Raw genomic sequence first — 11,511 nt, 5'->3', positions numbered from 1 at the left:
GCTGCTGGCTCGGGAGAGGGGGAGGAGGAGGAGGACGTAACAGATCGCAGAGTGAGGGGAGGAGTTAATGCATACCTCCTGCATGGGCTGTCCTGGTTTCCACGGCTTCCTAGACGCAGTAATAATAAATTCACCTCACAGACATCCGCAAACGGGAAAGCAGTGCAGCTCACTCGTCATTTTTGCGGGGAACAGTATGATGCGCAATTTAACAACAACCAAAAGCAAAACAGGACTCTGACAAAGGTATGCCTCCAGACACAAAAGTTTAATGAATCAACAATATTTGGAAATTGCTTGTACAATAACATCATTAGTGCAAACAAAGACAAGCATCTGAAATATTTAACTGTCACACTTCAGCAGCGGATATGCAATGCCAATACAACACAACAGATTGACATTTTTAACCATATATCTCTAATCAGAGACAATCAGCACCTGCTCTGGTTATATTCTGATATTTGAAATAAATACACCATAAAAGATTTCAGGATGAGATAAGTGTGGGAAAACCACAGGGCTGTGTGATTTAGAAATCAATCTTGTTAGTGTCAATGTTTCGCTTTTTAAAACATTTTCCAGCTCCGTCACCTCAGCATACCTCAGTGAAAAGTCAACCTCAGACACTGTCTGTCCCCTGGAATGTGCACTGGTTTACTGGAGTATTTTAAACCATCTCTGTACCAACTCAAATTGAAACAGTGACATGAATTAAGAAGTGTTGCAATATCCCCACTTTTAATTGAATTTTGAATTAAAGAAGGCAACATAAAATTGAATGGGATATTGTTGACTGATGTCTCATTATTGACAGCTGATCCTTCATTAGTCTGAAAACTCTTGCCGGCCAAAGAAAGGACATGTTTTGTCATACCAAAGAGACATATCGCATTGATCTGTGACTTCAATAAATACAAATAAATATAGGGCGTATGCTGAGATGTCAGTATGGCATCTAGGAGACTATGCAATGTCAATAAAACATGGCTTCTGATCCTGAAAAATGGGAACATTTTACCATCCACCTTCTGTCATCTACACACAGATTGAGAATGTAAGCAGCGATTGAAAGTGTTTCAGTTAATACAGGGTGATTACCACTGGCACAAGGTAATGATTTGACAGTTTTCCATCAGCGCAGACTGCAACAGTCATAGCCGACCAACAATCAGAAATCCCCACTCCTTTCAAGGATACTCCAACGTCAATCCAGAGCAGCAGTAGAGCGACAGAGTAATCAGGGGAAACAAACAAACAAAAAGCCACACATAATGATTTTACCCAATCAAGGTCAAACTGTAGTGTCACAGAGGTTGCTATGAGATATAGGGGAGGATGACAACGAAAAAGAGGGACTGAGGATGAAGTGCTCCTTCAGAAGATTTGTTGTTCAAAGAGGATCTTCTCAAATCCTTGTGGAGCTGTGTGATAGAAGTCACTAAACTGGCAGTCTAATATGGCACTGTCATCCACTGAAACAAAAGAAGGGAAAGACACAAGCACAAGCTTAGAGATTGTAAACATGTTAACCTCTTAAAACAGATTTTTACTATTAGCATTTAAGTAAAAAAAATTAAACAAACGTTTTCACAGTGTTTGACAACGTCACATGTATTGTGCATATCCATGTTTCAGTATTTCTTTAAAAAGTTCCTGCATGTACATTCAGTCAAATATTTAAACCCAAGATGCATGTTAGTTTGTCTGTGCCATTGAATCAAATGGGTGATGCTTGGCTATAGTCAGGGTTGATTGGTAAATGAAAACCAAACATACCATGGTTTCAAATGTATGTAGAAATGTGACCTCATTAAACTTTTTGTTGACTATATTTGTACATCAAAATCATATACAGTATATACCCAAGACTCCCTGGAGAGATGCTGATGCTGAGTAGATTATTCTGGTGGAATAAAGTAAAATCAATTGAATTGATGTCATGTCTTACTCAGGGGTAATAATATGATAAATAGCAAACATTTGTCTTACTTAATACTAAGTTATTTGTTCTGCAGAAATGAGGTCAAATGCCTTGTAACAGCAACTATTTGAACATAATCTCTCAGTATATAATGTTACATTTTGTGTGTTAATACTGAAATCTTTAGGTGCCAGAATGTTTTTAACTCAACTTGGGATGGACAGTTAGCGTGGTGATCTACTAATCTTATAAATCGGTTCTCAGCACCAGTAACATCACCTCCAGGCCAAACACTCTCCCACGCCAACTGGCACAGCAACTTACAGTGTCCCCGTTTTGTTTACCAGTTGTCAACCTGAGGTGATGTTTGTAGGTCTCCTTCGCCACTCATCCAAAAAGCATATAAACTACTGTATATGGCACCCCTTTCTAAAGTGTCATTTAAAAACAGAAAAAGGTTCTCCAATGCAAACTCTGCATCCACTGGAAAACTGAGCTATGGCGGTGCAGATAAGACAAAGCAGTCTTTGTTGTAAATTAAAATATAAGAAGGCAATCATTTAAAGAGGAATAATAAAACTATGCTACCGTGCCACTGCAGCTCATGGAACTAATTTGGTGAAAACGTTTAGTTTTCAGGGTGGGGAGCTTATAATTATATTATTATATATTAATTATTATAAATATAAAGAATTTTCCCATTACCAGCTTAATTAAATATTATAATTTTTATTGAGTCTAATTATTAACCTAACAAAAATCTATATTTTTTGACAACATTGGTATTGAATAATGCTTAGGTAGTCGCAGTCTAATTCAAATAACATACCAGATTAACACAGAGGAGTGGAGCATATCCCTATTCCCACAAGGGAGTTCAGTTTATGTAAATGCTTATTAGAAAATAGTGACGTGACAACACTAACAGCCAAAAACGTTTGTCTTGCCCTTTAAACATGAATGATGTTACTGTTCATACACAGAGAGAAAATGGATTGGAAAGTTTGAGATGATATTTATGAAGGCATCCAGTGTGACTTCCTGATCACATGGATATATTTTCTAGCTCAGAAATATCAGCAGTGCTTAAAAACAGAGGGTGTTTGCACAAGAAAGCTCAAACAAATGAGTCACTAGTTACAGTTTTTTCCTGCTGTAGGAAAGGAACAAGCAAAGCTGCCACTAAGAAACAACATGTTTTCTTTCCAACATAAAATCGCTGGATACTGACTAGCTTAACAGCAACCAGAAAGAAAAAGCCAGTTAATGACATAATCTGCTGTAGCCTTTGACCAGAATAAAACCTGCATGCCTTGATCCTCGGTGGAAAGACTGCCCCTTCCTGCTTAAGGATTTGTGTTGATCAGTCCATATAACTCACTCTTGAATGTATGGAATCTCTTTGTGTTCAAATATGCAAATAAAAGACCCTTTTAAGTGCAGCTAACAGAGCAGGTATGTAAAAGTGTACAAATAGAGCCCTCTAGTGGAATAACATTGTAACTGTCATAATTGCATTTCTGAAAAAGCAGTTTGGCAGTCAATAATGTTCGTAATCCCAAGATCATCAAACCTCTGCAAACTAGTCAGCATATCAAGCCAACAAATACACTTACCATAAACAACAGGGTATACAGTGCCTCGGATCCCCGAGGCAGGACAATGCATGTTCTTTCCATTCAGATATAAATTCAGCTCCACATGGTCATATGTGATGCCCTGAGGAACACAAACATACATTTAATTAATCACTGAATGTTTGCATCGAAATATGATTACACATTTAAACCCGGTTTAATTATCAAAATCAAACCTTCATATGGGTAGCATGGCTATTCAAAGTTTGTGACTGTAAGATAAGAATTGAGTCAAGAGGAGCAGGAAAAACCTGTGTATGTATAGGTTTTGATCCCACAGTATTCTTTTCTTTCCTCTATGTCCTGCAGTTACACTCTCTCCTACTGTACCATGGTGACTGCTACCTGTCGATTTTTTCAAAAAACTCTTGCCAAAGAATTGCAATTGCTCTGAAATATGTGAGAGTAGCTTGAATCAGTCATAAATTGGTACAGATCTACCGAGCATAAGTGATATCGGTGAAGTGAGGTGCCTGCGTAGAGCCCGAAGGATATTAAGAGACAGTACCCACCCCAGACAAAGCCTGTTCACCCTGCACTCCATCAAAATTTGAAGCTTTTTTTTGTCATGTTTTGCTCTGTGTTGCGTTGTGTGTGGGAAGCATAAAGGGACTATAAAAGTACATTTCGTTATACAAGCTTGTGTTGTAAAATTACCATTAAACAAACCCTTGAAGGGCCAATTTTTGAAGCTGTAGTTTGTGGTGCTTTTTAAAAGATATTATTGTACAGCATGCAAAATAAAAAACATCACAAATGTATGATAGCTGATAACGAGCTTCATAAGGACAGTGTAGTGTTGGAATTTATTGAGGTACAGGTGTTCATATTTCCTGTACATTACAAACCCAAATGAGCAAGCATCACTCAATTTAGGTCGTGATAACACAGTTTTACTGACTGACCTGAATTTGGCCCATGATGAAAATACCTTGTTATCAGAAAAATTATTCTCTTCTCTCCACAAATGTATTCCTGCACAATTACTCAGTTTGCAGTAAGACAGGTTCATCTGCATAGATGTCTTGCTCTGCCATCTGTGTGCGTGTGTGGGGTCCCTCTGGTAAAGCTCACATAAATACAGTACTGCCACTACAGGACTTCAGGGGTCGCCAAAGCGACTGGAACTTAAAACTTGGTTTTAAGTCGTAGTAGCTTTAAGCTGTTTTGTCTCTTCTTCAGCAGGACTTTCAAGTGTCATAAAATGAGCATGATGAGGCCTAAAGCAATAATGTAGGGTTAGGGTGTAGGTTTGAAAAAAGAAAAAACAATGATTTGACTTATTACATGTCATGTACAGTGTGTCAAACACTACTTTGTGCAGATAATGACATGCTTGCTGACAGTGATAGATAGAGGTCTGCATGTGCTCCTGCCCACTCCTGCTCGGTTTTGCACAGCAACCGCCGGCACCCGCTGTATTTTCTGCTGCACTGGCTAACTCCTCCAATCCATTTTTCAGACCCCAAGTCGGTGCTCATTAACATCACATCTTACAAAATGACTTCTGAGTCCTGTATGACAAGGTTTGTAAAAAAAAATTTAAAATTTAAAAAAATCAACAAGAAATCCAAAAAATGTTGTCTTGGAATAATGAAAAATATGTTATGATTTATAAACTGAAGCAAAATAGCAATCTGGTGCACATGTGGCACACTTTGGCACAAACAGAAGGCTATCCAGCCCATATTAGACCAAGCATTAAAATGTGACAATTATTGTCAGCTAGCTGCCTTGAAGAAAAAACCCCACAATACCAAACTCTATTGAGGGTCTCACAGGACCGGCAGACCAGCCTCATCCAGCAGGTGTATAGCAGATGATTAGTCTAAAAGGGGTTGATTAAAGTTCTGTAAATACACACAATCTCACACTCACATGTTGGTTGGAAGATCAATATGTGCACAGACTAAACTGATAATAAAAAAAAGAGATCTCAGCAACAATTAGTGAAGCACCTTTACTCTACAAGAAATCCTTTGAGCACCCATGTCAGATAAAACGATCTATATCTTAGATCAATAGAAACTGACTGGCTTGCTTATATTATTCCAGTTAATTTATAATTTCAGTGTCTATGTCAATTTACACTTGCTGGTTCTCACTTATTTGACAAGATGCAGATTCAGAGAAAAAGGTCAGTCTTCATTTGCAGCTTTTCAGCACTTACCACAATGTCCCCCTCCTGAGGAAGGCTGTTTGCTGGCAGACGATTCTTCTCTTCATTATTGTGGTACACAGACCCATCATGCCTCAGGACAAGGCTGTTTGTGTCTCTGCCCAAAGGCACTTGATTAAGATTCACTTTCTGCGTAGCCACACCTATTCCCCACACACCTAAACACAAAGCACAACACTGAGTATCTGCTATTTCAAAACACTGTTTTAACCACAAAGATTAAAATGTGTTTCTATTTCTGACAAAGGCCTGCTGCAAGAAAAAATGAGTATGCAAGATTAACATGCATAACACATTCGCAATTGAATGTCTGTGGCAAGTGTGGAGCTGCATGATGGTAGCTTAGCTTAAGGTCATACGTGTAAGAAAGCATATTTCTTGTGATTTTAAACACTGTCTTTGTAAGTGAACTGAATTCCACCTATGGGCATGCAGTCACAAGATGTAGCCACTAAAGACTGCAGCGTGTCAGTATCAGTAACTCCCACGAGGAATGCACCAGAAAATGTCAATCTGGCAAGAAAAAAAAGGCAGGAGCTAGGAGCCAAGTGCTTACCAGTGGACTGGATCTTAAACTCAAAATAACTTTTGTTCTGGTGCAGAGGAGCGTTGGCCAGGCAGCCTCCAGTGCCACATATCCTCCGGCCGCTCTTTACAATGACAACATCTGTGCCTGCAAAAGAAAGGCAAAAATAATTGTAGTAAACTCACATAATTCAGAGTGCGATTGTTTTCACTGTCAAATAATCTGCTAATTATTTTTGTTGATTAATAAATTGAAAGTGAAAATGTCCATCACTATTTCCTAGAGCCCAAGATGACAACTTCAAAGGGCTTGTTTTCTGTAACCAACAATGCAAAGATATTCAATTTGTAATCATAAGTCTGACAAAAGCAGAAAATCCTCACATCTGAAAAGCTGGAAACAGAATGATTGAGATTTTAGCTTTATAAATGACAAATAATTAATATATTATCAAAATTGTTGCTGATCAATCATCTTATCATTTCAGCACTATGCCAATTGCTGTTGGGTGATTTGAATTCTCTGCAGGTGCCATTTAAAAATCCAGATATTCCTCAGGGTAGAAAGGCAGGTAAGTTACTGGCAGTTAACACTTTATTGAAAGAAGTTAAAGCTTCGGTTGCATTTCCCTGATGGAACCTCTTCAAAAAGTAATATTAATTAAATACAACTGGGGTAAATCACACCTTAAAGTCCCTCTCTACATAAAATTGTGTTATCTTCATTGTTACTTCACTTGGATGTTTGACCTTCACATTGCAGGGTGAGTTTGACAATATAAGTTTTAAAATGAATCTGCTGTAGCAGTAAAGTTTTTTCTGTGCTCACCTTAAATCTCAGTTTAAGATGTGTATTATGAGCAGGGTTTTCTGACATCACAACTAGTTTGAAAGCCAATTGTGGTCCAGTATGCAATCATCCAGTGCACATTCACCTAAAATACACTTTTTCAACGTAGGACGCATCTTGTGTCCAATAGTTACAAATTGTAAACGAAAAATATTTGCATACTCATATCTTACGGGTTTTTCAATAAGAGAGAAGGAGTAGATGTGCTATTGAGAACTTATAAGGAGGTAATTGAACTGGAAAAAACAGACCACACACAAATTATGATGAAAAGCAGAATGTTTTTATATGTAGAGGAGACCTTTAAAGTTTATTAAGTGAAAGAAATGGGAAATGATAGCTTTCACCCGCGTCGTGAGTTTAGTTGCAGGAGCGAAGCGCTGAGATGTCACGAGTTGCTCTGTCTGTTGATATTAACGTCATGTCACACTGTATTTAATTAATTGATAAGCTTTGTAGGAGCTTATTAAAGGGGAATGTTAGAAGACGCAACTGCGACCACTCGATGCTACCAAAAAACATTAAATTGCGTTGGTTATGACACCAGGAGCAGCTGTCGGTTAGCTTGCTAGCTTAATATTAACGCCGGAAGTAGCAAAACATCATGCACACAGATAGGCGTGTGTGGACATCAACTGCATGTAGCCGACATCAGCTGTCACAATAACGGACAAACTCACTTACCCATGTGGTGAGTATCTAACTGAACAGTGGGCATTTCTTTGAGGGGAATATGGCCTGGTCCGCCATCTCCGCAGCAGCCTAGACAACACGTAAACATCGCAGCCATCCTTGATACTAGCTCAACATCCGGAAACAAACTCACACCATCCAACCAAAGAGTGCTTGGCGTTAAAACGGCAGGCTGCCCGAACACAACAGCGACACCTGGCGGCAGAGGTCGGAGCTGCATAAGCCCCTGCTACCCAACTGTATCCAATCAGTGGCTAAGATAGGCAGTTGCTCCTGATGGCATGGAAACAAGGGAAGAAAATCAAGGTCAAAATTTCTACACGTGACTAAGTAACTATTGGATATCGATGTTACATAACCTCAAGTGAAAAGAAAGTAAGTTTTAGAAAATACATCAAATGTTTATGGGACAAATGCTGGATTTGTAATACCCATTCATAACTGAAGAGCATCTTTAGAGGTTGCTTTCAGCTGGAAGAAACATAAAGCCGAAACAACGTTGCTGATGTGAGATTTAGATAGTCTTCCCCGGTCTCTGCTCGCTCACGGTGTGAAGATAATGTGACATAGCATTGAAGTTTACTTTTTATATCAGCTGATACAGCTGGCGCCTTCACGTGCACCTTTTATCGTGTTAGCTGTTTACAGATACATATATTGACAAGTACCCACATAAGCGACTGAAGTGGGGCAGTATAAAACCCTGTGATGCCGAGCTGGGACTAAAACCTACTTGACAGTTTTTCACGCTGTAATGTTTTGCATAGCAACAGCCCCTCCCCCATCCGACTGTCAGGGATCCTCTGCAAGTTACCCTACACGGACAAAAACGTAAACATCCCAATGCTCAGAATTAAGCTGCCAAAAAAACTCGAAATACCAGTAGCTTTCGAGTTGGTGGCGTTTTAGTACACAGCCTCATTTACCTGTGAGCAAATACAGACGAATCAGTGTGTTTTAATTTTCTGTGCGCCACTGAAATGGTTAACTCCATACCCGGAAAGGGCGAAGTCTGCACAGCAACAAGCGCCATGATTGCGTTGCACTGTGCGTCTCAGCAGCTGGTGAGTGATTCTTTTGGTCCAGTAGTTGCATGTTACTATGCGCTTGCAAAATCTGTCACAGCCCCACTTCAGTACCTTGCCAACAGGAGCAACGCAAACGCGAACCCTGTTTGTCGATAATTTGTCGCATTGGATTGGTTAGGCGGCGGTAATTTAGGGCTCAACTAGCTAACCACTGTTCTGCTATTACTGTATTACAAAGCCAAGAGAAAATCGTTTGCTGTTACAGTCTGCAGCTATAAAGTTATTAAGGATTTTGAGTCATTTCCAGACGGATTTCACGACGCGGTTTTAAGTTTCTGACAACGCCAGCTGGTGACAGAAAGACATCAAAAAGCAGGATGTGACTTAACGTTATATGGCCAAACGGAGCCTTTGGCAGAGCTCATGCCAAGCTTTTACGCGGGCACAGCGATGCAAGTCAGTTTCACTTTCAGGATGGGAATACTCCACACACAGCTGGAACACTGACTGCAAAAACCTGTATCCTTTGCGATGCTACAGCATTTTCGTGTATAATTTATTAGCCTGCCTCATGGGGCAGCGTCCCTCTCTGTGGGTGCGTATTGTGTAGCCTGTTTTATAAAGTGCTGATTTATTGGGTTTTCTTTATTTGAATTAAACATCGATTTGACGCCTGGGTAATGTGTTTGCAGGATGCCATGGAGCAGCTAGAAGAGGAACTTACGTGCCCAATCTGCTGCGGTCTGTTCGAGGACCCGCGGGTTTTGCTGTGCTCACACAGTTTTTGCAAGAAATGCTTGGAGGGACTCTTGGAGGGGAACCGAGGTCCAGCTTTCAGAACACCTTTCAAATGCCCCACATGCCGCAAAGAGACCCCTCACAACGGCGCAAACAGCCTGCAGATCAACTACTCTCTACGCGGAATAGTGGAGAAGTACAGCAAAATCAGGGTTATGCCTAAGATGTCTGTTTGTAAACAACACTGCGGCCAGCCTCTAAACATATTTTGCGCCACGGACTTAAAACTGATTTGTGGGTTTTGCGCAACAACAGATGACCACAAAGGGCATAAATTCTGCTCCTTGGAGGAGGCGTATGAACGAGAGAAGGAGGCGTTTGAAGAGCTGCTTCACGGAGTGGAGAGCTGGCAGAGCGCAGATATCGTGTCCTGCCTGGAGACACTTCAAGCGAGCAAGAAAAAGGCGCTTCAGTCGGTGACCAAGGACGCAGAAAAAGTAACCGACTATTTCGACAAACTCATCAGTTCCATTGAATGCAAAAAGAATGAGATCCTCTCCGATTTCGAAACACTGAAGCTGGTGGTGATGCAAGCATACGACCCGGAGATCACCAAGCTGAGCGCAGCGATGGAGGAGCAGAGGCTGGCGCTCAGCATCGCTGATTCTTTCAGGAGCGTCGGCGACCCCCTGTGCTTCCTGCAGCAGATGCAGGAGTTTCGGGAGAAGTTTAGGTTGCTTAAGGAGACTCCACTGCCCTCTCGCAAAGACATGGACGTCGGTCCACTTGTGCGCAATTTCGATGTCAAAAAGTGGGACTCACTGCGGCTCAGAGAAGTGGACAAGATCTCAGTTCCACACGAGAGTGGCTCCTACCGAGCCGGGGGCTCACGGATGACAGTGATCAGATGGATCACCTTATTTATGATTTTGTTCCTGCCAACACTGCTGCTGCTGCAGTCGCACAACCTCGCAGCCTACGTGCCCTCGCAGATTGAACCATTTCTCGCTGCGGTTTCCTCGCACCTTACCCACACTGGCGTGTACCTGCGGGGAATGACTGACATGTACACGAGTTTAATGGGTGCAGGTCAGGAATGCATCATGAACTTAATTGATTCTGTTGTCAATTTTATTGGCAGTCGTAAGTTGTTTTAATTACTAGCCTGTGGCATCTCTGCCATGCACTCACAGCTATAGATTGTTATCCAAGTGACCCGTGAGGTGCATTAAACTAGTGACAGATATGCACCTAAATATACGGAGACACTCGCTGACCTGACTGTTTACATTGTCTTTTGTTTTTGCCCAAACGCAAACCTCAATGAAGCCATAGAATCAATCCTTAATCTACAGAGGTTGTAGCCTACATTGACATCAGATCGACGCAAACCCATATTTCCTTCCACGAATGTGCAATCTATTTTCTCTTTTTATATTACGATGACAAATTTATACTTGTCCAAGATGATCTTGATAAATAAAGATGAGAAATTTAAGTCACCTCCATGTTTGTTTTTATTCAGTGTGACAGGCCAAATCATCCAACTATTAAGCGACAAAATCCATCCTATGAACTAAGCAAGTGAGAAATAGAAGAAATATACTGTGTAATCCGTGGCCTCTTCCCCGCACAGCGCGCCCGCACCACAGTGATGCTGCAACCTCTTCAAGGTTACAAACGTTGCATAACAGGGCCCGTGTGAAATATTCACCAGGCTGCAGACACAGTGCAAGAGAAAAAAAAGAATATGATGTTTCCATGAAACCTAAAAAAAATCGACAAGTGCACTTCCCCTTTCAGTGATAATAAAAAATAATGATAGATAGATTGTCACGCGTGCTGGATTTATTTGGAGGTTCATGTGACTCATTCGTTTCATGACTTGTCCGGTCTATAAAGTCAAACATCTGCAGGCTGTTAAGTTAAAAGTACAG

The 11,511-nt window shown here is 40.7% G+C and overlaps 2 protein-coding genes across 3 annotated transcripts; one reads left to right on the top strand and one right to left on the bottom strand.

The window, feature by feature from the left end:
• Positions 1-257: 257 nt before the first annotated feature.
• spryd7b (SPRY domain containing 7b) lies at positions 258-7,912 on the bottom strand. Its single transcript, XM_070914479.1, has 5 exons — positions 7,800-7,912; positions 6,297-6,413; positions 5,732-5,898; positions 3,541-3,643; positions 258-1,475 (listed from the first exon to the last, which is right to left on the bottom strand). The coding sequence occupies exons 1-5, from the start codon at positions 7,903-7,905 to the stop codon at positions 1,378-1,380; spliced, it is 591 nt and encodes a 196-aa protein (XP_070770580.1). The 5' UTR covers positions 7,906-7,912; the 3' UTR covers positions 258-1,377.
• A 921-nt stretch (positions 7,913-8,833) lies between these two features.
• trim13 (tripartite motif containing 13) lies at positions 8,834-11,072 on the top strand. Of its 2 annotated transcripts, none has more exons than XM_070914477.1 (2): positions 8,834-8,872; positions 9,529-11,072. In XM_070914477.1, exons 1-2 carry the CDS (start codon positions 8,840-8,842, stop codon positions 10,729-10,731), a joined length of 1,236 nt encoding a protein of 411 aa, XP_070770578.1. In that variant the 5' UTR covers positions 8,834-8,839; the 3' UTR covers positions 10,732-11,072. The 2 variants fall into 2 exon arrangements, with proteins under 2 accessions (XP_070770578.1, XP_070770579.1); XM_070914478.1 differs by lacking the exon at positions 8,834-8,872 and adding an exon at positions 9,375-9,431.
• Positions 11,073-11,511: the final 439 nt, after the last annotated feature.

The sequence above is a fragment of the Enoplosus armatus genome, chromosome 11, assembly GCF_043641665.1.
Source record: "Enoplosus armatus isolate fEnoArm2 chromosome 11, fEnoArm2.hap1, whole genome shotgun sequence".
In the NCBI taxonomy this organism is placed as follows: domain Eukaryota; kingdom Metazoa; phylum Chordata; class Actinopteri; order Centrarchiformes; family Enoplosidae; genus Enoplosus; species Enoplosus armatus.
The sequence above is the reverse complement of the archived record's forward strand: the minus strand, read 5'-3'. Positions and strand labels throughout refer to the sequence as shown.

What these genes read in the sequence shown, in the direction of transcription:
- spryd7b (XM_070914479.1), bottom strand. Translation starts at nt 7,905, where the DNA reads ATGGCTGCGATGTTTACGTGTTGTCTAGGCTGCTGCGGAGATGGCGGA. An exon ending in GTTTAAGATCCAGTCCACTG is followed by an intron (nt 5,899 to 6,296) that starts GTAAGCACTTGG and finishes CTTTGTGTTTAG; the next exon opens with GTGTGTGGGGAATAGGTGTG. An exon ending in CTCAGGAGGGGGACATTGTG is followed by an intron (nt 3,644 to 5,731) that starts GTAAGTGCTGAA and finishes TGTGTTCCTCAG; the next exon opens with GGCATCACATATGACCATGT.
- trim13 (XM_070914477.1), top strand. Translation starts at nt 8,840, where the DNA reads ATGATTGCGTTGCACTGTGCGTCTCAGCAGCTG. An exon ending in ACTGTGCGTCTCAGCAGCTG is followed by an intron (nt 8,873 to 9,528) that starts GTGAGTGATTCT and finishes ATGTGTTTGCAG; the next exon opens with GATGCCATGGAGCAGCTAGA.